The 27,292-nt window shown below is 39.0% G+C and overlaps 1 protein-coding gene across 7 annotated transcripts in view; it reads right to left on the bottom strand.

The window, feature by feature from the left end:
- Positions 1-2,703: 2,703 nt before the first annotated feature.
- The window catches only part of trpm6 (transient receptor potential cation channel, subfamily M, member 6), a 36,311-nt gene continuing 11,722 nt past the window's right edge, over positions 2,704-27,292 (bottom strand). For 5 of the 7 annotated variants that reach the window (XM_058375183.1, XM_058375184.1, XM_058375186.1 and 2 more), the window contains 36 exons: positions 27,182-27,292; positions 26,883-27,096; positions 26,675-26,799; positions 26,199-26,370; positions 25,337-25,511; positions 24,124-24,247; positions 22,485-22,557; positions 22,292-22,383; positions 22,070-22,204; positions 21,807-21,863; positions 21,581-21,721; positions 20,002-20,109; positions 18,681-18,946; positions 18,255-18,483; positions 17,570-17,725; positions 16,841-16,972; positions 14,943-15,071; positions 13,581-13,832; positions 13,046-13,220; positions 12,649-12,763; positions 12,196-12,389; positions 11,719-11,851; positions 9,917-10,770; positions 9,483-9,559; positions 9,305-9,404; positions 9,147-9,193; positions 8,688-8,752; positions 8,540-8,565; positions 8,400-8,450; positions 8,206-8,271; positions 7,722-8,011; positions 6,080-6,162; positions 5,721-5,926; positions 5,578-5,629; positions 4,319-4,428; positions 2,704-3,839 (listed from right to left, as the gene is read on the bottom strand). The exon at positions 27,182-27,292 is cut by the window's right edge and continues 64 nt beyond it. In XM_058375183.1, the coding sequence (XP_058231166.1) occupies positions 3,778-3,839; positions 4,319-4,428; positions 5,578-5,629; positions 5,721-5,926; positions 6,080-6,162; positions 7,722-8,011; positions 8,206-8,271; positions 8,400-8,450; positions 8,540-8,565; positions 8,688-8,752; positions 9,147-9,193; positions 9,305-9,404; positions 9,483-9,559; positions 9,917-10,770; positions 11,719-11,851; positions 12,196-12,389; positions 12,649-12,763; positions 13,046-13,220; positions 13,581-13,832; positions 14,943-15,071; positions 16,841-16,972; positions 17,570-17,725; positions 18,255-18,483; positions 18,681-18,946; positions 20,002-20,109; positions 21,581-21,721; positions 21,807-21,863; positions 22,070-22,204; positions 22,292-22,383; positions 22,485-22,557; positions 24,124-24,247; positions 25,337-25,511; positions 26,199-26,370; positions 26,675-26,799; positions 26,883-27,096; positions 27,182-27,292 (5,397 nt within the window). In that variant the 3' untranslated portion in view covers positions 2,704-3,777. Of the gene's footprint in view, positions 3,840-4,318; positions 4,429-5,577; positions 5,630-5,720; positions 5,927-6,079; positions 6,163-7,721; positions 8,012-8,205; positions 8,272-8,399; positions 8,451-8,539; positions 8,566-8,687; positions 8,753-9,146; positions 9,194-9,304; positions 9,405-9,482; positions 9,560-9,916; positions 10,771-11,718; positions 11,852-12,195; positions 12,390-12,648; positions 12,764-13,041; positions 13,221-13,580; positions 13,833-14,942; positions 15,072-16,840; positions 16,973-17,569; positions 17,726-18,254; positions 18,484-18,680; positions 18,947-20,001; positions 20,110-21,580; positions 21,722-21,806; positions 21,864-22,069; positions 22,205-22,291; positions 22,384-22,484; positions 22,558-24,123; positions 24,248-25,336; positions 25,512-26,198; positions 26,371-26,674; positions 26,800-26,882; positions 27,097-27,181 lie in introns of those variants that run through there. The other 2 variants (XR_009203141.1, XM_058375188.1) reach the window with 2 other exon arrangements.

Below are 27,292 nucleotides of genomic sequence, written 5' to 3'. Positions count from 1 at the left end.
TCTGGATGCCACCTGGAAAGCATCCATCTCAGGGACTTCACCGTTTCTTATTTTCGATAAAGAAATAGACTCCTATTTTAAAAAGAAAATGGACATTTTCGAGAAAAAAAAAGATCTATAATCTTTAAGATTTCTGAAATAATGCCTGACCTACCCAGACAAGGCTTTCTCGTGTGTGTGTGTGTGTGTGTGTGTGTGTGTGTGATGTTGACAGGGTAAATACTTCAAATTATTAGGCCCTACTCGTGAAAGGTCCAGAGACCTGTAAATACTGATAAAAGTGATGAAAGCACTCGATACAGAGAAAAAGAGAGGTTGAAAAAAAAATAGAACACTGTAATTATTATTATTATTAATTATTATTAATTATCATTATGCTTTTCCTACGATCTCTATGTAAGTTAGTTTATTTATAGAGTGTATAATTATGCTGAATAAGCTCCAGATCCATTTCAACGCTCAGTAAATGTGGCAGCGAAGTTTTTTTTATTTCTTCTTCATGGTTTCGGACCGTGTCAGAAGCGATCACACTGTAAGCCAACAGCTTGGACACTGTTTTAGGTAACTGGACTGTAGCAATAACTGGACTCTGACTTTCTGGCATTGTTATTTGATTTTTTTTTTTTATTTTGTTATCCTGATTTTGATATTTCTATTAAATCCTAGCCTGTTGTTCGGTTTTCCTTGCATGCTGTTTCATGACGATGGAACGGAAGGAAAAAAAAATGTTGTTTGGTTTCCGTGATACGTTGGGGTCAAGGGGGGGCGGGGTTTTGTTGTGAATGTTCTATAGTAAGAATGAATACATGTTACCCTGCTCAGTCTACTGTCACACACATAACAGGCACTTAGTTCGTTTTATGAAGGACTTGAAAGCCTCAAACGAGGCAGAAACTTTTTCTTTTTTTTTTTTAAATCAATAATGATTTTTTAAACAACTAAAACAAAGTGTACAACAGGAACCAAAAGTCATTAAGAACTGTTTCTATTTTATCACATGATATTTTAAGCAAAGTCAGTGTGAATAATTATATCTAAGCACTAGTTTCAGTACATCCATATAGCATCATTTTCTTATTAATATTCGTTTTTGTACAAGGCGCCAATACTTTTGTCCCAGTTTCTGTTCAAAACGGGTGAGAATCTTTCCTGCTAGGACTGCTTAGGGTTTCTGAAAGGAGTCTCCAGTTTTAGTGCTTTCGATTTCAAGATTATTGAAAGACAGAGGGAGGGAGAGAGAGAGAGAGAGAGAGAGAGAGAAAGAGAGGGACAGAGAGTGAGTGAGAGAGAGAGAGAGAGAGAGAGAGAGGGACATAGAGTGAGAAAGAGAGGGACAGAGAGAGAGAGAGAGAGAGAGAGGGACATAGAGTGAGAAAGAGAGGGACAGAGAGAGAGAGAGAGAGGGACATAGAGTGAGAAAGAGAGGGACAGAGAGAGAGAGAGAGAGAGAGAGAGAGAGAGAGAGAGGGACATAGAGTGAGAAAGAGAGGGACAGAGAGAGAGAGAGAGAGAGAGAGAGAGACATAGAGTGAGAAAGAGAGGGACAGAGAGAGAGAGAGGGACATAGAGTGAGAAAGAGAGGGACAGAGAGAGAGAGAGAGGGACAGAGTGAGAAAGAGAGGGACAGAGAGAGAGAGAGAGAGAGAGAGAGAGAGAGAGAGGGACATAGAGTGAGAAAGAGAGGGACAGTGAGAGAGAGAGAGAGAGAGAGACATAGAGTGAGAAAGAGAGGGACAGAGAGAGAGAGAGAGAGAGAGAGACATAGAGTGAGAAAGAGAGGGACAGAGAGAGAGAGGGACATAGAGTGAGAAAGAGAGGGACAGAGAGAGAGAAAGAGAGGGACAGAGAGTGAGAGAGAGAGATACAGAGAGAGAGAGAGAGAGAGAGACTCCTATAGGGTGTAGCAGTAACAGCTACAACAGGAAAGCTCCCTATAATTCCATCTAACTGGTTCTGATAGCTGTGGTGTAACAGGAATAAAACACGGAGGTTATTTTCCTCTAAGCTGCAGTATTTTATTTCTTACACACAGAATCAGATTACAGTTGAATTCACTGATACTGACAGACATTAGTACTTTCTCAAGTACTGCTTAAATAATGATTTAAATCATCTTAACTGCTCGAGGATGTTTCCTCGATTTGATCAGTGACTGTCCGGTGATATTCAGGGGGACAGAAAACCACCTTGTTTGAATTACAGATGTAAATACATACTGTGTTTGAAATCTAAACAGATCTTGGACGTGACTTTTGGTCTGTTTTCAGCACAAATCAAAGCGACTGTAGTGGAGTTTTGGGTTGTTTTGGGTTTTTTTTCCAATCATATTTTAATGAGACATTTATTTGATGAAGTCCAACCTTATTTCAGAAACCCAACAGGAAGTAATCTATCACGCTTGTATATGATTATGTTTGTATACCTCTGGAAGCTATGAGGGGAAAAAATACATAACATCAGCAAAAAAATTTTTTTTTTTTTTTTATCAGTTGGATGAAAGTGGATGTTTTTTGTTTTTTTTTCTCTGAAGTGCCATAGCTGGGGTGCAGTAAAGCTAAACGGCGCTTTAAGGAGTAAATCTAACGAACGTATCGTTTACTTGTGAACCAATCAGCAACTGGGAATTCGAGGAAAAAAAAAAAGACAAACTTTTGTCTTTGTGTATAATGACACGTCTTTGATGACACAATGCTGCAGGGGCGGGTGAGGGCAGGAAGAACAGGGTAACTTGCCAAGTGTGTGTGTTGTATGCATGAATTAAAAAGTGTGGAGGACTGATTGTGTAAGTGTGTGTGTGTGTGTGTGTGTTTTATGGGGTTTATCCACAGCTTGTGTGCAAGCGTTAGTCGAGCTCTTTAAACCGTCTCCTCCTCCGACTTGTACATAGCAGGCACAGGACTTTTGTTAAAGGATATTTTATCGCTTTTTGTAGACATTTCTTTGTGGGGGAAAAAGAATTAAAGACAATTTTACGGACATCACCTGCGGCTGGTTTTTTCTTTATTCCACACCGTGCTCCGTCTCTACGAAGTGAGCTACAATTCTGAAAGGTGACAATAAGAGTGATATAATAATGTCCTACCTGGCACAGAATTTGTCATGTGACTAATATCTGATGTAAGTGCTGACCTAAATGCAATATGACAGTACTTACACACTTACTGGCCACTTTAATAGGAATACCTGCACTTGTATTCTACCTCTATGTGTGCAGTTATCGAATCGGCCAATCACGCGGCAGTTTTGCAGGACGTATAAAACTCATGGTAAGAAATGCAGATAGATCAGATCAGCTTATGTTTGGTGATATAAATGTAATATTACAGGATTTTTTTTTTTTTTTTTTTGATTAATGAAGCCGAAAATGCATGTGTTTTTCTTGTATACTTGATTTAGTGAAATTGCAAACACAGGACAAACTCCTACACATGAAGAAACATAACTGTCTATAATAACCATACACACATAAATCAGATAAATCCTTGGCTAAACCTGCGCTGTGATGTCACACACTACGTCTTGGTCCAAAGCTGCAGAGAATCACGTAGAAATTCTGGCGGGACTGAGGGACTTAGCTCAGTCTGATGTTTAAGAGACGTTTGTACAAATCCTTCCTGTAGATATAAATAACATCACTGAGTGATGAAGTCGTGGCAGAAGTCACAGTTTGTCTTGTGTGCTGTGTAAAAGAGCCATTGGATCGCTTTGTGTATTCTGATTAAAAATTCCCACCAGATGAGACATAATAAAAATAAATAGACACTTCTGGGGTAAAGGTCAAACTGAGCTGACGCAGTCTTCGAGGGCTGGATTGTGAAGATTGCTGCTTTTCTGCAAATCTGATGAGATACACACACACACAAACATAATGGGCATGAATAAATGAATGACGATCCAATACGAAGATTCCTAATGAATAATTTGTTTTGATTCAGCTTCTTGTGTGTGTTTATTTGTTTCCCCGCACTTCTGAACAGAGCGCTCTCTCTCTCTCGATACGAGACTCCTCGACTTGTCTCATCTTTGAGAGAGTGATTAATATCTAATCAAAGTGAACGCACAAAGGGCTATTAAATATGTAATCAAAGACAGCTCTCCACATGCCAAACATAGGAAGCCCCGCCTCCACATCGCGTGCTTTTGTAGTCATGCTGATGCAACGGTTTCCAGCTCATTAGGACTTTTTTTTTTTTATGTTGTTGTTGTTGTTGTTGTTTTCTCACCTTCTGGAGTAACAAAATGAACTTTTTTTTACTTGTTTGAAACTAAGTTTTCTGATAAGAGCGAGAGAGAGAGAGTGAGAGAGAGAATGTGTCACCTGTAAGGCCAAGTTTCCTACAGGACGAGTTGCAGGTATGATTGAGGACAAAACTCCAGACTGCATCGTCACACAAACTGGTTGCGCCAAACGCCAAATCTCTGGATGAGCTGCAAAGACAAGGATTATAGTCATCCATTATACCACACACACACACACACACACACACACACATAAGAAGAGAAAATATTTTGCTTTTTGCACGTTTCAGCTGAAAGCTATAGTTAAATCAATTTATTTATTAAATGCAGCACCCAAGCCAGACATTGCCCCTCCTAGCCACCAGGGGGCATCCTGGACATCTAGTTATTTCTTCTTCACACATTTCCTGTTTGCGCAATATAAAAACACATGGATTAGAGCTCTCATTTCTGAGTTCTCTACCTGTCTTGCTTTTTTTCATCCTAGACTGTTGATCAGTGTTCTTTCTATTCATTTACATTCATGGCATTTCATAGACACCATCATCCAGACTGACTTTCATTCATGTTTCCATTTATATTTATATAACAGAGTCTAGAGTTAAGGGCATTGCTCAATGGTCCATCAGTGGTGGTGCCAGGATTTGAGCTCATTACATTCTGAGCAGAAGTGCCACCAAGCCACATTGGGTTTATAATTAAATTTAGGGTCAGAGCAGCTATGATACCCTCGAGCAGAGAAGGTTAAGGACCTTGCTCAACAGTGGCGGCATGGCAATGCTGAGGCTTGAACCCTGACCTTTCAATCAACAATTCAAACCCTACAACCTTGCTGGATAGCAGTCCTATACCACAGCTTGACAACAATATAGTGTAACTTCACATGGGCAGTGGTGTGTCAAATACCAGGATTAAAAGTGACCATTTATATTTGTTCATTTCACATGTACAAACCTAATAGTTTTTTTTTTACTAATTGTTCTGTCAGTAAAATGGCTTGGATTCTGGAAGAACGGATCGATTTAAAGACGTATGATAAACTTTCCCAAGCAAAACTCAACCAGTTGAAAAGCTCAAGGAGAATTACATGGCTACATATATAGGTGTTCAAAAATCTCATTTTGCCCCGTAGAATCTTTAACAAGATGAAATACAGTTCCCTGAAAAGTCAGGAACTAACAGTAATGTGTTGAGCAAATATGTGGATGTGTTGAGCAAAATCTGCTTAGTTGATGAGATTTTTCCAGCTGAGAAAATGTGAGCTGACGGTTAAAGAAAGTGAACAGCTGTATAACTTATTCTACTTAAGTTACACAGTAAGTCTACTCGAAAACGAACCTTTTAACAACCGCTCTGATCACAGATGGTTCTGTCAGCTCCACCCCCACACCTAAGAAAAGCGACAACATATGTTTAACCTCATATGACAATAATTCTGTACATACAGACATGTATATATAAATATAGGACAATATATTGACCTTGCAAGTCTAGTACCAGCAGCTCCCTGTCTGTATACTCGTAAGTCCAGTGTGAGAAAGCCAGCACTGTCTCTTCGAGGCCACAAGAGGGCGTGATTTCTTCTCCTGTGGTACTGTTGTACTTTGTGAAGTCACCGTTCATGCTTCTCTCTATGGTTAGCCACTGGCCTTTAGCCTGCCAGTACACCAGGGACAAATCCAGAAATCTAAGGAAGGTAACAAACACACACAGATTCATATACACCGACACAAAATACCACAAACTGTCATTATTTCAGTATTTCTATTATAAAGCCCCTTAAAAAAAAGCACTTTATTATTTAAATGAAAGCATCCAGACATACACACTTCTGACTAACCTGAGGGACTGAGGAACAGAGTTAGGCTTGACTTGATTGAAGACCTGCATGAGCTTTTGGGCTGCTCTCTGCTGCTGAATTTCCTACAGGATTCAGCAGTGCAATAGAATGGAATAAGAGATAAAAGATAAGAGAATATGAAATGAATAGAAAATACAATACAACAGAATACAGTAGAGAAGAACATGGAATGAGAGAATAAAACCGAATGCAACAAAATAAACTAGAATGAATTATCATAGAATATTTAATACATTATTAAATAAAAAGAATTGAAAACTGAGAGAATAAAATATATAATAGAATATTGTATGTCAGAATAGTTCAAAATGTCTGAATAGAATAGATAATTATGATACCAGAATACAGTACCAGTATATATGGGAATGGAATGACGGATGAGAATAGAATAGAGCAGAATAGGATATAATGTGACTATAAATATGACATGAAAGTATTCATTTACACAAAACAAAATATGGGCATAGAATGGATTGCATTGCCACAGAATAGAAAACATTGCATTATAAAATAAAATGAATATGTACAGTATGGAATTAAATGCGTTATAATAAAATAATCTAAAACGCATTATGACAAAACAGAATACAGACTAAACAGAATAAGCAAATGCATTTTGATAATATGATAGAATAGAATAGAATTAGGATAGAATAGAACAGAATAGAAGAGAATACAAAATAACAAAAAATTGAGAACTGTATGAGAGGATAGGAGATATATATTATGACAATAAAATAGAAAACATCACAGAAAAATCATAGGATAGAATATTAGTACCTGTTCTATTCTGTCAATAGAATACATTATAACAGAATAGAACTGCATGAATTATGGATCGATTATGGATAGATTAAAATTCACAGATAACAGATAATATAGAATACAGTGTCAATATACAATACAAGATGACAGAAATGGAATGGAACCAGAGAACAGGACAGAATAGAATGTCCTCAGAATTTAATAGAATACACTGATGAATGCAAAATAATTATGTATGATAATTATGACAATAAAATCCATTATAAGAAAACAGAAAGGAATATGACAGTATAGAATAGAGCAGAGTAGAATAGAAAAGAATATGATAACAGAATAGGACAGAATAGAATATAGAATATGAGAACAGAACAGGGTAATATAGAATAGAATATGAGAACAGAATAGAACAGGATGATATAGAATAGAATAGAATATGATAACAGAATAGGACAGGGTATTATAGAATAGAATTAATGTGTATTATGACCAAATAGAACGGAATATGACAAATTGGTATAGAAGATTTCATGACAATAGAGTGTAATCTGTTTATACATCATGACAGGGTAGAACAGAATGAGAGAATAGAATAAAAAAAAATACTAAATACTATTGAAATCACACATTATTCAAAAATAACTTTTTTGTAGAGTTTTGCCAGGAAACACTAAAAAATTTAGAAATTTAGATTTCCTCAAAGCTGCTTTGTGACAATGTCTGCTGTTAAAAGTGCTATCTAAATAAAAGTGAATTGAACTGAATTAAACCACTTTTTTTCTCAGAGCTGTACAGATGACGATGTGATGGTTGGAAAACATGGATAATATATTAGCATATAAATAGATGTTCTTTTTACCCTTAAGCAGAGATGAAAGGTGGTGCTGTTGGGGAACCGAGTCTGACACGTGTCCACCACCTCCTCATGGAAAGACTTGACCACGTACACACAGCCGGGTTTGAGCACGTCTTCCTCGGCCCAAGTGCACAGCACCCACTGAGCTCGGCGCAGCCCACCGTCCAGCACTCCCTGCTCCGACACGGGCTGCAGCATGGCCGCATGACCTCTCTGACACCAGGAGGAGGTGCTGGAGAGCATGGAGTCTGGATCTGACTCCTCCAGAGTGTAGACGTACACCTCCTCTCCTCCTAAAGACATCAAAATCAAATCAAAGAATAGGTTAATAAATCCTGTTCAGGTAAGAAGCAGCTTCTTTTATCTCTTATATTTAGACTTCATTAAAGAATAAAAAATCTGACTAATCAAATTTGAGAATACGACAGCGATGTGGTGAAATATACAGTACAATAACAGATGGGATAAACAGTATCGTGTAACTCACCCAGCATGGACACCGGTGTGAAAGGGATCGTGTGTGCTAATCTCATCAGGTTGTTCCTTTCCATAGCTGCACAATCAAATCAAACAGAAGATAGTCTATATGACATACGAAGACCAGGAGAGGCAAAGAGGGCCTCTCATGACTGACAGCCAAGAGTGAAAAAATAAATAGAGTGTAAACCGAGCCGAACTTGCCAGAGTAATGTGGGTCCAAATCTTCAGCTGACTTAAACACTGAAGCTCGAGCTGAAAAGACGACAGAACAGAACGACGAGGTGATGTTCATACTCTTTATTAACTCATAATCTTAATAACGAAAGAACTAAAGAACTTACGTTCGACTGCTGCCCAGCTCTGTACCCTGCACAACACAAACAATTCAGGACATGTTTTTAAATCGAATTGAATATGAGATGTGTAAAATAAACAAAAAAATCATCATGTAAGAAATATTGTGTATGTACATTATTTTATACGACTTACGAGGAACGACGGCTGACTGAGCGTGCCCAACTGTTCCAAACTGATTGGCTGGGGCTTCTTGTATTCTAGTGGAGATAAATTCGGTTATTAAACATCCATCAATCCATACATCCATTTTCTGTAGCAGTTACAGGAAATCACAGGAAACATGGAATCACAAGGAACAATCACACACAATCAGCCTGTAACACATGTATTTGAACTGGAAAGAAAACCGGAGAACCCGAAGCACAGGGAGAACATGCAAACTCTGCATAAGATTCTTAGGATGTCTACAGTACACCTGATTTATTAGCCTTATAATCAGGATTCTCTCCAGTCAACATCTAAAATCCCTGCCTTTATTTGAGAATCCTTCTCATAAAGCATCTTTACAAATCATTGTTTGTGTTCACTATAAATATTGAGTATGATATATTATTATGTTATATAGTATTATAAAAAAAATAAAAATCTCACCTGACCCAAATTGAGCGATTTCTGTAAGAAATCCACATGATCGAAAGCTAAAAATAAAAAACACTGACAATAAAATGGCCGCATGATTCAAGGTAACTGCATTAGTTCTGGTAATTCCATCAAATTAAGTACTTGACATAAGTAAATAATGAGCGTACAGAGCTGAGACAGACTGACAGATGATCGGAATTTACGTCCAGCCATTCCCTTCCCTTTCCTTCTGCTCCTCCGGGTCAAATCCCTTTCCAGTCTCCTCACCTGCAAAGCCAATGTTACAATACAGTTTATGATGGAAATAAAGGCAAAAATATCTAACAAAAAAATGGCTTTCCTTACATCAGTTGCTTCTCCTTCTTTGATTTTGACACACTTTCGGCCAAATGATCGCTTTCTTTCTAAGATTCTGTAGGGATCTGTCAGTGACAAGACAAAGAAATACCAATCAGTGTAAACAGGTTCGATATTTGGTTAAGTTTCACTAAGTGAGACGACACACTTTACTTGACTTTGAGTATTATGCCGGACTTTGTCCTATATACACGCTCGTTCCTTTGGATTTAATACATGCTGTATTTGTCTAATTGTGGATTTTAGAATATTGATTGTAGAACTATTGCAACTCCAATATTAACCTTCTTTACATGGATTCTCACATATATTGTAAGGAATAATTTGAAGCAGGGTGCTGTGATGTGATGCTTTATTACTCCTATACCTCAAAATGATGTCATGATTTTTGATAGATCTGACATCAAATGAAGACACAATACCTCTGTTCTTCTGGCCTGGATGCAGTGGTTCTCCTGAAACACTGTGCCTTTTTGTAGGTACGGCTAATGTCTCCACACTAGCAGAGAGCGAGCGGCTATGCCCCAGTTCTCTCTCTATGGCAAAAGGCAACTTCCTGCCCAAGTTGCCTTGTTTGGGCATGGCTAATTCACTATCGCCACAGAAAGCTGGATTCACAATGCCCACCACGCTGTTCCTCGTGGCTCTAGTTTCAATAAACACATCATCATCCTCATCTTCCTCCATGGACTCCTCTTGCCTGGGCGGAATTTGTGGCTCATGATCCCATACTGTAGTGAGAGAGCTGGCGCATGATTGTCCAGGTGACCCATGCTGGTCCAACCACAAATTCGACAGAGATCCATGTGAGAGACGGAATCCTATGGACGAATCTCCGCCAAGTCTTTGTCTTGGACCGCTGTGCTCTGCCTCCAAATTTCCCAGCACCCACTTAAGCTTGCTGTCAAAGAAGCTGTTTGTACTTCCTGATGCAAGCTCTGAAGTGTTGCACGACTTGCCATGGGCTGAGCCATGCAGTAGGGACGGCGGATTGCTCCAATAAGCCCTCGGAGACAGAGAGGCATAGCTCGGGCTGAAGTTCCCACCAGTGGAGGATCGCTGTGAATAAGACGTAACTGTGATTCGGGGGCTGGGACAAAGGTGGACAGCTTCCTGCTGCCTGTTTTCAGATGCAGAAAGGAGGTTAAGGGTGTCCACAGCAAGAGCAGACAAATCCTGCAGCTGGCCAAGGTGAGCATCCAGTGTCTGAAGGTTCTCCTGGATGAACTGGACCTTCTCAGATACCTCGGCTAATGTACCCATCATCTCCTCTGCCCTGATGGACACAAACACAAAGAGTGTACTGAATTTCAGTGTACTTGTTTTAAAGTTATAAGTCTTTCAAGTAGCAATGACACTGATACCATCTTGTTTTTTAGATAATGTATTATTACATGTTTTTGGTATTCATACATACTGATACCAACTGATGAGTAACCTACATTTTGTTTAGCTCAGTGTATGTTAGTTGCCATGTGCTTTGAGTTTTGTGTAAGATGACTTGAGCATGACTATTTGCTATCATGGTCATTAAATAATTTGAATTTCACCTCTATTCATGAACAGTTTCTGGATAGTTATGTGGCATATCAAAATGGGCATACACATTATGGATATAACTGCTTTAAGGAACAAATAGTAACAGCTAGTTGACTTGTTTTTTGTTTAATACAACCCAAATTAGACACTTGTATGTGGTTTATTAACTATTAATTGAGTATGAAAATGATGCAGTTGTCATAATGTGGAATAAATGCTTTGTTATCACCTAGTTATGTATAAAATTCAGCATAAATTAATAATCTAAATTCATTTATTACCACATAATGACATGTGGCATATCTATAGGTCAACAAAACACAACTGAGTGAAGGAATCAACAATGTAAAGACAGTCATTAAAATCAAATCTTTAAATGTGATTTTGAGTGTGATCACATTTTAAAATAACTTCCCATGTATTTTCATAAACATTTATATATTGTAGAAAAGGTCCAAATTTGACAGAATATCGTTAATGTGGTTAATGCAAACAGGAATTTTTTTTTTACGTCTAACTAGCTCACCACATGATCATTGACCTCTAGCTCTCTCCTCAGACTCAGACTCAAACCCAGAGGTCACACTCTATAGGTCACCCATCACATTGACATGTAAATGTTTTAAGTAAAAATAGGTCTATATGTTGAAGGTAAATAAGTCAGTGTTTGGGGGGACAAACACACTTGTCTGCAGCATGACGGATCCGGTTGATCTGGCTGCAGTGCTGGCTCTCGTGTTTGTCACGAAAATAGCCAGCCACACATCTTTCCTCAAATTCCAGCAGCTTCTTCAGATCATTAGGAGCCAAGAACAGCTCTGAGAAAGAGAGAGAGAGAGAGATTCAGTACATTTAAGCATGACTAACGTAAAAGGTTCATTAGGCCCTTTTATGGTATGGACTTTCTCATATTACTTTCAAAGATTTTCAGTACTGATATTTGTCTCACTATCATTATGACCTTCTACAGACATAATTACTAAAGCACTTGCTTGGCCTCTCAATAATTACAAGGACACCTTATGGCACTGAAAATAAAGGCTACAGTTTTTGTACAAAATAAGCTTTCCTCATGGGGACTAATCTAGAAGGTCAAAAAAAGGCAAATGTTCCTATAATTGAAAAGACATTTGCAAAATTCACCCCAAACACACACACTCACTAAGGCCAGTGCCTCGGTCATGTGTGGATGTCCGTCTATGTTTCTGCCAGACTGTATTCACACACAAGGCCACGTGACTCAGGAAGATCAAAGGCGGAGGCAGTAACGGCTTTTTGTGATAGGTCATGATGTAACGATACCGGTTGTACCTCCACAGCTGATTGGATATGGTCTTCATGTCAATGTAAACATTACTATGAAGAGGAAAAACATACAGAAAGAGATGACTGAGCTGACTTTTTCAGCATTTACAATTTCATTCTATATCTGACAAACTCAAAATCTTTCGATCTTCTGGGTTCTCATTGTTGGCACTCTTGAAAGAAACATAGCTTCCAAATTTCTGTATAATTAAAACAGTTATGATAGATAGACAGATAGACAGATAAAAGGAGAACATGAGTTTGTGATAAAAAACTAACAGGAGTAAGTGCATAGTGTACAGCTTCATACTTGTAGAAGGCGATAAGGAGGTTGACCATGATGATGTACTGCATGAAGAGGTAGACAGCCTGCAGCAGTGGGTTGAGGAATGAACCGGGAGGACAGTCAGGATCTTCTTCACAAGCTGTAAAAAAAATGTATAAAAAATGTCCATAATTAATCATACATTAATTCTACTACACAATAGAATAAAGTGGGGATAATGCAAAAATCCCTAAATAATGTCTATACTAAATAATATTAATGAATAAGTTAATGAATGTTGCACAGCAGGCTTAAGCTATTGATTTAACTGCACATGGCTTTGGAGAGGTGTAGACTCCAACCAGCTGAGCTTCTCAGTTTGTCTGTCTGAAAATCCTTCTTTCTTTCTCTCTCAGGAAGTAGGTCTATTTCTGTTACCCACGATTAATCTCTCCGGCATAGACCTCCCCGAACATCATGAAGTAGGGCTGGAAGAGCACTTGCTTCAACAGGTTCCAGGATGGTTCCTCATGGGGATTTAGGATGGCCCACCGAGGTGTGCCAAAACTCACCAGTACAATGCCCATGATGACCACAATGTAGAACATGTTCTTCATCTGTAACATGACCAGACACACACAAACACAGAAGTGTGTCACTGAAATGGATTACCAAAAAAAAAAAAATTAAAAAAGGATTTGTTCCTAAAAGTAAGGATGCATCAAATCCATTTTTCAGGCCAGTAACCTATACTGAGTAACTGAATTATTATTAAGCAATTTTCTTGAACATTGATGAAGTGTAAATATTAGGTGTAAACATTAATGAATATTAGGACATGATATATATAATGATAGCTAAATGATTTCACATTAGCTGTATTCGCTACATTGTTACATACAGGTACCTTGGACTGATATTGGTACTGAGGCATCCCATCTGGAGTGAACAGTATCAATAAAACAAAAATGAAATACCATATTAGAGATCATGGTGAGGTAGGGTCCAGCTTTCTGGTTAATAGCCAACAGGTCTAGAAGACGCACAAACCATAAAATGATGTCCAGGCAGTAAATGATGCGCCCTGTGATGTGGGTTAGACCTGTGTACCAGCGCAGCGCCATGCCCGTGAAGAAAAGAATGATTGCGACAAAGTCGTTCATGTTCCAGTATTCGCTGAACCACATTTTCAGTTTTTTGCTAAACTGTCTAGGCTCAGACGCCAACACCTGGTTAAAAGAGAGCACATTTTCAGATGGTCGAAAACATTTAGTGGGTATTATTAGTATGTGCATGTGTAAGAAAAAGCAGCTAGTCAGCTGAAAAAGCTAGATATATATACACACATATTTAGTGCTTTTCTTTTCAGTCACTGGTGTCTTGACTGAAGTTATGGAATGAAAAATGTCATCAAACATTGACCAGTGGCTTGAAAGGTAGCTAAACAGTTCCAGCCTACGAGATCAATGTTTCATTTTCTTGTTACTTCTCACTGCTTTTCTCACAATAAAATCTGACCAATGCGTATTTAAGTTTAAACAGCCTCAGTGTTTTGTCACGTTTGGAGCGTACTGTAAACAACTGCGCTGGGTGAATGATTAGCAACACAGATGCTAATTTACACCTCCAAGACCGACTGACAGACGTAAGAACAATGCGGTCCCTTCGTGAAAACTGGTATGGAGATAAGACAAGACCTTTGATTCCAGTAAAACTGATAAAGTGGGCCTTCAGTTTATTTTTTAACAGCTTGGGACACTGAAGGAAGCCAGAATCGTAAAATACATTTAATTCCCACTCAGCCCTCAAAGACAGAACACTTCAAAACAAATTGATTGAACATAAAGTGAAGTAAATAAATAATCAAAACCATTCGCATGGCAGTGAATATGTCAGATTTTTTTATACCATAACATAACATATAAAGGATATATAAAAGTTAAAACGTTCTACCTGCCCTGACGTTACAATAGTCAGATTATCAGATAAGATTTCTTATCATTTTAAGTTTCTTTACTTCCTTACATTCCAAAACTAACAAAGTTTTTCCACATGCTTAAGTTTTCACATTGTGACCTTATGGCCTTGTTTCTCTTGTAACCTGCTGTTTGCTCTTCCAAGCCCCAGTGGTGTCGAATGATGGACATAAATATCATTTACCAAAGGATTTAATTGTAGCACAATAAGAAGTGAAGGAACATGTCTCACAAGCTGTGGAAGAACTACAGAAAGGATCACCATGTTTAAATGGTCAAGTCAGCCTAACTGCTCATGCAGAACATGTATGTGAATGGGACAGTAATAATCCTAGCTAAATTCGGAGCATTCTTCAGACTCACCTCCCTGATCTTGTCTACAGCTGTAGAAGAGATGTAGGCAAAAACCAGCCATTCGGGGACGCTGGGTCTGGGCTCCATCCGCACCAACACAGTGTAGGAGAAAAGTGCGAGGAACATCAGGTAGGACATCTAGAAACACATAGCATATACTGCATCTTAGAGATATTAACAAAGAAGGTAGAGAAGGAGGAAAAGCTATATAGCTAAGCTACAGTGCCTTGCAAAAGTATTCACCCCCCTTGGCATTTTTCATGTTTTGTTGCCTCACAGCCTGGAGATAATATGGATTGTTTGAAGTTTTGCATCATTTCATTTACAGAACATGCCTACAACTTTGAAGATGTGATTTTTTTTATTGTGAAGCAAACAAGAGATAGGACAAAATAACAGAAAACTTCAGCGTGCATAACTACTCACCCCCCTAAAGTCAGTACTTTGTAGAGTCACCTTTTGTGGCAATTACAGCTGCAAGTCGCTTTGGATAAGTCTTTATGAGCTTGCCACATCTTGCCACTGGGATTTTTGCCCATTCCTCAAGGCAAAACTGCTCCAGCTCCTTCATGTTGGATGGTTTCTGCTTGCGAACAGCAATCTTTAAGTCTGACCTCAGATTCTCAATTGGATTGAGGTCTGGGCCATTCCAACACATTTAAATGTTCCCCCTTAAACCACTCGAGTGTTGCTTTAGCAGTATGCTTCGGGTCATTGTCCTGCTGGAAGGTGAATCTCCGTCCCAGTCTCAAATCACAGGCAGACTGAAACAGGTTTTGCTCAAGAATATCCCTGTATTTATCACCATCCATCTTTCCCTCGACTCGAATCAGTTTCCCAGTCCCTGCTGCTGAAAAACATCCCCACAGCATGATGCTGCCACCACCATGTTTCACTGTGGGGATGGTGTTCTTGGGGTGATGGGATGTGTCGGTTTTGCGTTTTCCTTGGTGGCCGAAAAGTTCAATTTTAGTCTCATCTTACCAGAGCACCTTCCTCCATATATTTGGGGAAACGCCCACATGTCTTTTGGCAAACTCAAAATGTGCCTTCTTATTTTTTATTACACTAAGCTTTTTTCTGGCCACTCTTCCATAAAGCCCAGCTCTATGGAGTGTACGTCTTATTGTGATCCCATGCACAGATACACCAGTCTCTGCAGTTCCTTCAGGGTTACCTTTGGTCTCTGTGCTGCCTCTCTGATTAATGCCCTCCTTGCCCGCTCTGTGAGTTTTGGTGGGCGGCCCTCTCTTGGCAGGTTTGTTGTGGTACCATGTTCTTTCCATTTGAAGATGATGGATTTGATGGTGCTCCGGGGTATCATCAAACATTTGGATATTTTTTTATAACCCAACCCTGACTTGTACTTCTCAACAACTTTGTCCCTGACTTGTTTGGAGAGCTCCTTGGTCTTCATGGTGTGATGCCTCTCGCTTAGTGGTGTTGCAGCCTCTGGGGCCTTTCAGAAAAGGTGTGTTTATACTGACAGATCATGTGACACTTAGATTGCACACAGGTGGACTTCTTTTCACTAATTATGTGACTTCTGAAGGTAATTGGTTGCACTAGAACTTTTGAGGGGCTTCATAGCAAAGGGGGTGAATACATATGCACATGCCAATTTTCAGATTTTTAATTTTTAAAAATTCTTTTTTATATATATTTTTCTCATTTCACTTCAGCAACTTGGTCTATTTTGTGCAGATCCATCACATACAATTCAGATTAAAAAAACATTTAAATTACAGGTTATAATGTAACATGAAAAATGCCAAGGGGGATGAATACTTTTGCAAGGCTCTGTATATAGATCACAGTGTGGGTCAGAAAATGAAAGAAAAGGAAGAAGACATCATATTGGAGAGATGACTGAGATAAAATGATTGCTAGAGAGACAGGAGACTTACAGTGTGGACCCAGAATTTGACCACAGGTGCATTGTAGAAGTCATAGACCTTCCTGGACAATGGTAGCCACCATGCAATAAGACTTGGCCTGTGTTTTACATGGCTCCTCCCTCTCTCCGCATCACTCTCACTCTTCAGAAAAGAGCAAACACACTTACATAACATATTTACACTCACTGTACACTTTAAAAGGAACACAATCATCACAATTATACCAGTTGTGCGTTTCAGAAACTGCTAATCTCTTGAGATTTTCACACACAATACTCTCTAGAAACTCACTGAAACTGGACAGTTAAAAGCTGGAAAAAGACTAGCTGAGACTTTTCCCATGATGCACTCTGATTCTTGTCCATGGCTGAAAGAACTGGAACCTGATGTGGTCTTCTACTGTTGTAGCTCATCCAAAACAAGGTAAAATATTTTGTTCATGCTGAGATGCTTTCTGCTCACCACAGTTGTAAGGAGTGATTACATGAGTGACTATAACTTTCCTGGCAGATCGAACCACTTTTATCATTCTGTTTGAACTCTAGAGACCGTTGTGTAAAAATCCCACAAGGTCAGCAGTTTCTAAAATAGTCAAACCAGACCATTTGGCACCAACAACCATGCCACAATCAAGGTCCCAGAATGACATTATGAAATAAATTTGCTGAACATATGCAGAGGTATCTCAAAGTACTACTAAGAAACAGATGAACGACAATGATGAGCTGTTTCTCTCACTGCTTGCATCATGTTTTCAGTTCCTGGACTTCCTAAGTTCCCAGTGTCCCTCCCAAACTGAAGGGCTTCTTGAGTCTGAGGCACATGGGACATCTCTGCCTCGCTCTTAAACTCCAGCAGCTGGATGCCTACAGGAAGCAGGATGCTCACAATGATCTGTGTTAAAAGAAACAAAATAATGATGCAAACAAAATATTTGACATTCAAATGTACAGGACTCTAACATACATATTGATATATCAAAGCAATATCCTTGATTATTCTTGATTAGCACAATCACAAAACACAATAATTTTTTGATTATCTTTGATTATCTTTTTTATTGCTTAGTGTACCTTTAAAACATTCCTTTTAAAGCCAACTAAAGGTCCCTAATGTCCAATTATTACCTGTAAATAATTTTTAAAGATACAATGGTTACACATTCCCAGATAAAAGATATACACTAAACCTACAAAAGATGAACCCTTAAAGGTACTGCCCCAAAGACTAATTTCTAACCATGTTTAGCATTTTTAACTGTTGAAATGTCTCTAAAATGTTTGCCTTGTTATTTACAGTATTTATATAATAATGTAATATTCTGAATCCAAAGGCCAACAAGAGACTTTGAATTTGCACATTAGCTTAAGCATAGCTTTTTGACTATAGGAACACATTTAAACACCAACACAACAGTCAACACCTTGAACCAGGAGTTCTTCCTCATGTTTAAGCGACCCATCCACAGGTCAGTGAGCAGCATCTGTGTACATGAGTGGGTCACGAAGGGCCTGTGACCTGAAGCCACAGCCATCTGCAGGCAGGTGAAATTGCTCCAATCTGTCATCTCCCAGGTCAGCAGCTTCATGGCCATGCGCGCATTCTCCTTGAAGGCCTTGTCCAGTAGATCCACAGCAAGCTGGCCAAACTCTCTTGAAGAAAAAGCACATGCAGACATCACACTATGAAGATCTTCTGATTTTAATCACACCTCTTGTCTTAGCCATATTCTTCAAAGTTAAATCTCTGACAGTTTTGGCGAGATCTGTTTTGCACATGGTTTATCTGAACATACTGGTATATTTATTGTATACTGGTATACAGTCTGAAAAAATAAACAGAGACTAACAGAGAGTACTTCTTGAGCTCATCAGTAATACTGTCATCCATGTTGCTTTCCTTGGCTTCACTAGCCATGGCCTGGTATAGCCTGCATGCCACCACAGCTCTGGCCATGGCCTGCACACCATGCTGCCACAGGAAGAGTGCCAACTGCTGCCGCCGCTTCAATACAGCCCACACAAACAGGTCATTGAAACTGTAGACAAACAGGGACGAGCTGCTGATCTCTGCCTCTACTGTCTCCACTTTATTAGGCTCGGATTCTGATTTCATCTAGAGCATGAAATAAAAAATAAAATAAACATACATATAAAGACATTTTATTTATGTAGCACCATTACAGCACAATGAAATTCTTTCGTTGCATATCCCAGCCTCAGAGAGTGGACTCAGAGCGCAGGGTCAGCCATGATACAGCACCCCTGGAGCAGAGAGGGTTAAGGGCCTTGCTCAAGGGCCCAGCAGTGGCAACTTGGTGGTGCTGGGGCTTGAACCTCTGAGCTTCTGGTCAATGACCCAGAGCCTTAACTACTTGAGCCACCCCCACCACCCCTTATAACTGCTTATAACCTCTGAGTCCGAACTGACTGATGTTTGAGCACCTATCATCTCTACCATTTTCCCAGCACCCCCAACCTGACTTAGTACCTGCTGCAGCAACCTACTCCGAAGCTCCAGAAGCCTGAACCCAGAACTTATTCCCATGCATTTGGCCATATAGAATAATATGTATTTGGACAGCTTACCTTCACACCCATACCTAGGCCTTTGTATCATGAAGCTTTAAGATTTCCATTCTTTTTTGAATTAAGAGGCTCCAACTGTTAAAGCATGACAATGCCTCTGTGCACAAAGCAAGCTTCATAAAGACCTGGTTTGCCAAGGTTGGTGTGGCTTCCACATAACCCTGAACTCATCCCCATTGATCACTTATGGGATGCACTGGTATGCTGATTGCACCACAGACCTCCACGCCAATATGCCTGACCACACAAATGCTCTTGTGGCAGAATAAGCACAAATGCCCATAGCTGAGGTTCAAATTCTAGTGGGTAGCCTTTCTAGAAGATTGAAGATTAGTATAACAGCAAAGGGAGACTAAATCTGGAATAGAATGTTCGACAAGAACATATGGGTGTGATAGTCAGGTGTCCACAAATGATCTGTCACTTGAAAGTTCTTTTCTTGTTGCCTCTGTAGTTGAAGCCTAACCTCCCATTAGCTGTACTATACTAGTCTCAGCTATCAATGAATAAACCAGTGTTTCATTTGATTAATATGCTTGCGATTCACAGTAAGTAACATTTTTTCCTATGTATTTGACTGACCTTGCGTCTGTAAGGATTTGCAGTTCTGTAGAATTGAGACTGCTGTTGATTTGTCTCAGATGCCTCTGCTCCAGATCTTCTGGATACCGAACGGTCCTCACTGCCTTCCTAGGCAACATGGCAACAGCTCAATAAAACAGTTCTATTAAATCTGTCGTGTAAATTATAACATGATAAATATATGATATTTGATAAACAATGATAAATATAACTCTGATATTTATAACGTTAAAAAAAAATCTCAATATGTGGAAATGTGAAGCTATACTTTTTACAAATATGTCTTTTTATTTGTAAAGTAAATAATTTATTTAAGTGCAGCTGAGAAGAAATCTGTAGTGATCAAGGCTGTTAAACTCTTATAGGGCCACAGCATTGTAGAGGTTAGTGAACTCATGTGCATAACTCTTGCCTGAATCCCAAATAATGCTTAAGCTTAAGCCAAAAAGTGATGTTTTAACACCTGGATATCTTCTTATATGCATGCACACACACGGCAAGACCTTTGGACACTAAGTCACGTGGTGACCATATTATAAAAAGCCACGAGTAATGAGAGACATTCTGTGTTCCTCTTTTTGCCTTGTACACAAGTTTGAAGCGATCTGTGAAACAACTTGCGACTGTGGCTGGTCAACAGAGGAACCTGTTCTCCACAGCTGGAGAACTTCGTATCAACTTCATGTTATCATGATACATTAATCTTGTTTCAGTTTTTCTCTTTATAATTTATTTTTGTCCAATTCCCCCTACTAGCTAACGATCATAATACCATCATGCGTCTTCTGAGACACATGGCTCACCTTTTTGACCTGCTGCATCATGGGCTGGTGTAAAACACTTGGAGGAAACTACTATTCACCCCCTTCTGCATGCACTGGGTTAAGAGATGCTTATGATTTGCTAGTGTAGCTGTGATTGATAGGGGATAAAAAGTATGCAACCCCTCTTAACCTGACAGCATGACCAGTTTTACTCTCCATTGCCCTGGATCACTGTGGTATGATCAGGATTCAAGCCTGACATCTCTGGAAGTTAGGTCAAATGCTTTTCTTTTGCAACACTCAGAGCCCTAGCAAACTCACATACTGAGTTACTTGTCTGGCATCATAGGTGAGCCAAGCATTACAGCTTAAACGTGCAGGAATAATGGCAAATGTTACCTAGACCAAACTGGCAAAATGAGATTTGTTTTATAGAGAACAAATAGCTGAGTGTCAGATGCAGAAATTGAAGCCACACAGAGAGACAGACACATTTTCTTGCCAGTGAAGACTCCAAAAAGGGGATAAATCTCTGGAAAATTGGGTTATGTATGGATTAGCACTAAGCTTGTCCAGGTATTGAAACTCCACTTGGTTAAAAGGGGTGACCTAGAATGCAAGGTTACCAATGTAACACTGTTCTTTGAAAATGAGAACTTATCAAAACTCCCAAGAAATCTCCAAAGGGACTGTCTGCCATTACATATGTTTTTCATAATATGGTCACTAATGTGTAAAAGTTTTTACTAAGCATGTGTAACCTAACTCTTTGTGGAGGTTGAGTAGGATGAGTGATGTGGTGTTTATAGACAGACCTTGCTTTTAATATGAATACGGTTATATACAGCTTTGAAGCTCTTGCTCCTGTATGTGCTCCGATAAGCTCCTCCTATCAAGTATTCGATCACCATGCCGATATCGATCAGAGAGATCTTATATCTCCTAGGAAGTCGGCACTGGAGATGACACAAAGGCAAAACAACATGTAATGGTAATCTCTAAAACAAACTAATAGTTGCCTGTCAACCCAGTTCCTCCTACCTGTTTGGCATCCTCTATAATATGGCGTAAGAAATGATCTGAGGAGCCTTGATGCCGCTGTGGAGGGAAGAAACAGTTTGTATAGTATTGTTCTTGGTGACCGTAAATATATAGGTTCTATGTCTGTATAACATCAAGCAATTTGTTATAAAATATTGAACAAAAAAATCTATATTTTCTATAGAAACATAATCAAATCAATTATTCCTTCAGATGCACACATTACAACTAAAACAACCTAACATGCAAGACAATGCTCATACCATGTTATAAAGCTCCTCCAGACGAGACACGGTCAAGAAGTGCTTCATGGTCACGCCGTTCTCAATGAGCAGCTTCACAAAACTGACACGGTCCATCAGCAAAGCGTTCAGCATGGCGTGCTCCAGGGCCCCCATCTTAAACACACCGCCACAGCACTGCACTAGCACAACCCTGATCACATCATGCTATTATTACATTACATCTTGTATATCATACTGCACCTTCCAGTGGTGTCCATACACCAGGACATGTTGCTGAGCAATGTCAGCTCTGTCCCAGGCCAGTGTCACGCTTAATTTCTCTGCCGGTGTGCCTGATAACAGAATGCATCATGGGATAACAAAAGGATGAACAGTTCAATCAGACACACATTTGCAGGAGTATTGTTCTTTTGAGAACTTCCTGTTCCTGTACCTCGTAGTGAAGCTGTCAGAATAGCCACATCTGCTTCCAAATGGTCCTCTGATTCAGAGTCGAAAATCGTGATCTAAAAAAAGAAAGAAAGAAAAAACAGTCAGTTATGTTAATGGTTTAAAACCTAGATATAATCCCCCATTTATTCTCCATTTATAGAATATAATCTACAGACCGAAGAATGCTGTATGGTTTCAAGATACATTTTTCCAAGACTGTACTGGACATATCTTATGTTTTGAAATGAAAATGGAAAACAAAGCAAGAAATTAACATTTTTATTTTTTTTTTATGGCACATAAGACTTGCATATAATTCCAGAAAAATGAAAAACGAGTGAACCAAATTTTTACAGCTTTGAATTTTCTCTATAGGAATCCTTTAGTCTTCCGTCTAGATGGAAGAATGCATACATCACAAAACACACCCACATACACACACAAATACTGCGTAGGGTTTGTTTTCTATCTACTGCTTTTAAGTCTCAAAAGTCAGGGTTTATTTTTTGCTATGAGACTGATGTATATGATCCACACCACAGATACCAGAGAACTGTGTTCAGAGCTGACACAGATAGACATCAGCCATCCCCAACACCAGCTACTATTTACCAACACACACACACACACACACATGTAGAGAGTGACAGAAAGAGTAAAGAATGAGAAAAGGCAAAACCAACGATAAAGCAAGAGAAGCAGTGAAACTGCAAAGTGTGCGAGAAGTTGATGAAACATGAGACGCGAATAAATTACAGCCAGCAAATTTTTTATTACTGGTACTGATGAGTCACAAAACTGCACAGAACATAAAGCCTCAGTACATCTGCATTTCTTTTGTGATTTATTACATTTTTTCAATAAAAATCTAGAGTATCCATCCTACATTTACAGAACTGGCATATTAGAGTTTGAGGCTTTCTAAATGTTTCACCTTGTAGTGCTAGCGAGAGACACCGAGGAGAAAAGAGGACAGTACGTACAATGCTGCAGGTGCACCTGGTGACATGAAGACACAACAACTGCTGTTTATTATTAAACAAAAGAAAAGAAAAGAAAAGAAAAGAAAGAAAAGCAGACAAAACAGACCAGTCAGACAAAAAAACAAACAGAAAGACAGAGACAGACACGAAGGCTGTAATAAGATCACTGGGAATTTCCCTGAGTTTGATAATGATAATCAGGTTATTATATTATATGTAGAGATCAGTTATACAAATAACGAGAATTGATTCAGAGCAGCAGAAATAAAGGGTTGAAAAGAAAACAAAAGTTTCTTGAACAAACTTTCTGTTGAAAAAAAAAAAGAAAAAGGATTCCCTCGATTGAGTGAAACTAAAAAGTCGCTTTATAAGTCATTTCCTAGTATCTGTGTCAATGTATAGATAGCCTGGAAAATACATGACATGATCATGTAGTGCTTTTCTTACATGGCTTCTCATGTCTGGAGATAACGTTGTGTTTGGATATGTCTCAGTCATTTTATAGACCCTCCCCAATACCCCAATCATGATGTGTTTATAGTGTTATAACTTGGTTTCCTCTAGTCAGCATGCATGAACCAGGTTCTGAGGGCGGAGCTTTGTGTATACATGTAGGAAAGGGGCTCAAATCGTGTGCATAAGTTCATAGTTACTCACCACCTCTCTGTGCTCCATGCAGTGTTTGAGCAGAGCAAAGAGCTGATGCGCCTTCGTTCGCGCAACACCAAATACATTCTCAATGCGCTGCAGGAAATCTTCCTTCATATTCACATCCAGTTCCCTATAGGATATAAACATAAATGATATAAACATTAGATAATGCTTTAGAGATGCTATGTAAGTGGAGTATGTTTTACATTTTTAGAGTAAGGTTTAAATAATTGGAATATGCTCATACATTAAAGAAAACCTCCCCTATGAAACATAAATCCCAGAATGCAATGCAGCTATATGATGGCTTGGCTAGTTTGTGATCTGTAAGATGGTTATGTTAGAATGAAAATCAATTCGTTTTAGGAGTTTTAGAATCTGACCTGTTAGAGCAGAGTGCACAGAGGAGGAGGTAAGAAAGATGGACAGACTAAAGCACTGCGGCATTGCTATTAGGGATAAAATAAAATAGCTTAATAATTTAATTTAATCATTTATTCTTATTTCTAGGTATTTAGTTATTTTTTTTAAATATATTTTTTATTTTCATTTTTACCCCTCCCCTTTCTCCGTTTCTCTTCTTTTGTAAAGCTGCTTTGAGACAATGTTCATTGTAAAAGGTGCTATACAAAATAAATTGAATTGAACTGAATTGAATTACCCTTGTGTAATAAATGCTTTTAATTGAAAGACGAACCAATAAAAACTATTTGTCATTGGAGATGTTTTACCCATGCTTTTGCACACTGTGTTCTCTAGACATTTCTGCCTATTGTATGTTTATGAACCCATTAGACCGGCTACTCTGCCAACAGGATTGCAGACCATGAAGAAATTAGAGTGTCATCCCTCAGGGAGAAGATACACACTCCCCAAAGGTAGGCGTAATGCAATACACACGTCTCTGTATTGTTACGTAAGGCAAAAATCATACAGGTATAAACAACAATTTTGGTAACGTCAATTGTTTTGGGTTTTTTTTTCCAAACTTTTACACTTTTCACTATCATAAGTCAAATATGTTCAATGATTCTGTGCATTATCTGAAACTTTGAGGAAGGCTTTAAGCCACATATTTTATAGCCTATTGGTCAATGCAAACCAATACTTCAGTTCATTTATCAGCCCAACTTGCTGAATTTTATAGAACTGGACCTTTGTAAAATACCTACTACATATCTAACTTATGGGTCAAAGTGCGATATTATATTAACCCCACCTGTCCGCTGCTGTCTGTTTGTGGATGAGAGACAGCAGGTCTGCGGCTCGGCCGGTGCCCTCGAACACAATGACCGGCACAGGAGGGGACCTGCTCACGTAGTCCAGCACTGTGGAGAGCACAGCGGGACCCCCTTCAACCACCACACACACCAGGGGAACTCTCTGACCCAGTCCTGGAAAAAAAAAACATACATACATGTACAGTAAATGCATCAGATCTTCCAAACACAAGCATTTAAAGAACAGAGTCATCATGCATTCATGTCACATAGCAATAACCCTCATGTTCCATCTGGGTAAAAAGGTTTGCATTGACAGAGCAGATTTTCCTCCAGCTGAAGTGGATTACATGAACCATGGAAATAAACTTAATGTAGTAAATGCAGTTGATTATTCTTTTTATAAAGAGTGACATTCCTTTAGTTCTATGAAACATGTTTTTATCATGTAAACAAAATGGTAATGAACAAAGAATTACCTGCTAAAATAAATGAAATAAAATGAATAAACCTGCTAAACTTTGTAAAAGAAAAGAAAAACTGAACAGTGAGCCTCCTTTTAATATCTGTCTTGGTATCAGTTTAAGAACACATTATCTGTTCATGCTGAATAATGTAATTGTATTCAGGTTAAATCCTTAACATGCACAGACTCACTACTGAGAATTCTCTGTTAATGAATACCTTCATTTTAAGCAATGTCTGGATTCTTACAGATCCACAGCTTTAACTCTTGCTGTGTCGTACCCACTGGACGAGGTGGATATGTATACTCTTATACAAAATGTTACTCTTATGTGTTGCTCTTGCTGAGTTGATTCATTTTTCTGTATAGATTCCTGTTTCCCTATTAGAACTCACTGGGGTGGATCCTCTGCCGTTGGATATGCCTCTCCAACTTTCTCCTCAGCTCCTGCTGGCCTCCAGATTTACCCAGAGTTCCATCGTCCACTAACAGGAAGTGCGAATGCAGGTTATTAAGACTGGAGCGCTTACTCAGTGGATTTCCCAGAGTCTGGTAGTGCCTCAGGACCTGGAGTATCACAGGGGTGTAAGAATACACAGAGTGAGTCTACTGATCCAATGCAATTTCAAACATTCAGTCAATGTTTTGAAGGTAACCTTTTTCCTAGGGTTAGCCAGAGATTTGCTCTTATATGGAAATAAAATGTGGGACATGCTCTTATAGGAAAATAATCAACTTTAGGGAAGTATCAGTAACTCCGCCTCTTATCAGGTAACATTACACCACATTAAGCCATACAAATCGAATTTTAATTATTATCATCACCCAGCATTATTATCATGAGATAATTATGAGATTGTAAAAAGCTCACGTCTCGTCCTATGAGGTCAGTGTGGTTCTCAATAAGCCCCCACGGTGTGATACCGATCACGGATCTCTTCCTGCGCTCGTGCGTGCCGTAGACTTTCAGAGCATCACCAACATACATCGATACTCCTAAGTAACGAAAAGACAAAATGAACCCAATTACACACACACTTAAATAAAAGAAGGAAGGACAAAGAAACAAACACACAAACCTGTATTAAAGCCATCAGTGAAAATCCAGGCTCCTGCAGTCTCTGCCGCTCTGATGAGACCCTTGCTGAACACCTGGCCCACTCTCAGGGGTAAGGGAAAGTTGTCTGTTCCTCCATGTACTGATATAAGCAGCTTGGGCTGAGCCATTTTCCACTCTTGCAGCATTAAACAGAGAAGTTCTTCAGGTTTAGCATCGCAAGACAGACGCACAAACTACAGGGGAAAACAAGACCTAGTAGTAAGTCATAATGTATGTCACATAAAAAATGCACAAAATTCATTCCTGTGCTTAGCAAACCTTAGCACGGCAGGAACCCTTGTTGCTCCCCGGGAAGTCGATGGAGCCGAATGCATCAGTGGGACTGGTTTTAGTGTGCTGAACAACACACCACACTTCTTTTTCCCAAGA

This window comes from Hemibagrus wyckioides, linkage group LG22 (genome assembly GCF_019097595.1).
Source record: "Hemibagrus wyckioides isolate EC202008001 linkage group LG22, SWU_Hwy_1.0, whole genome shotgun sequence".
Classification (NCBI taxonomy): Eukaryota; Metazoa; Chordata; class Actinopteri; order Siluriformes; family Bagridae; genus Hemibagrus; species Hemibagrus wyckioides.
Note: the sequence above shows the minus strand (reverse complement) of the source record. Positions and strands in the feature narration are given on the sequence as shown.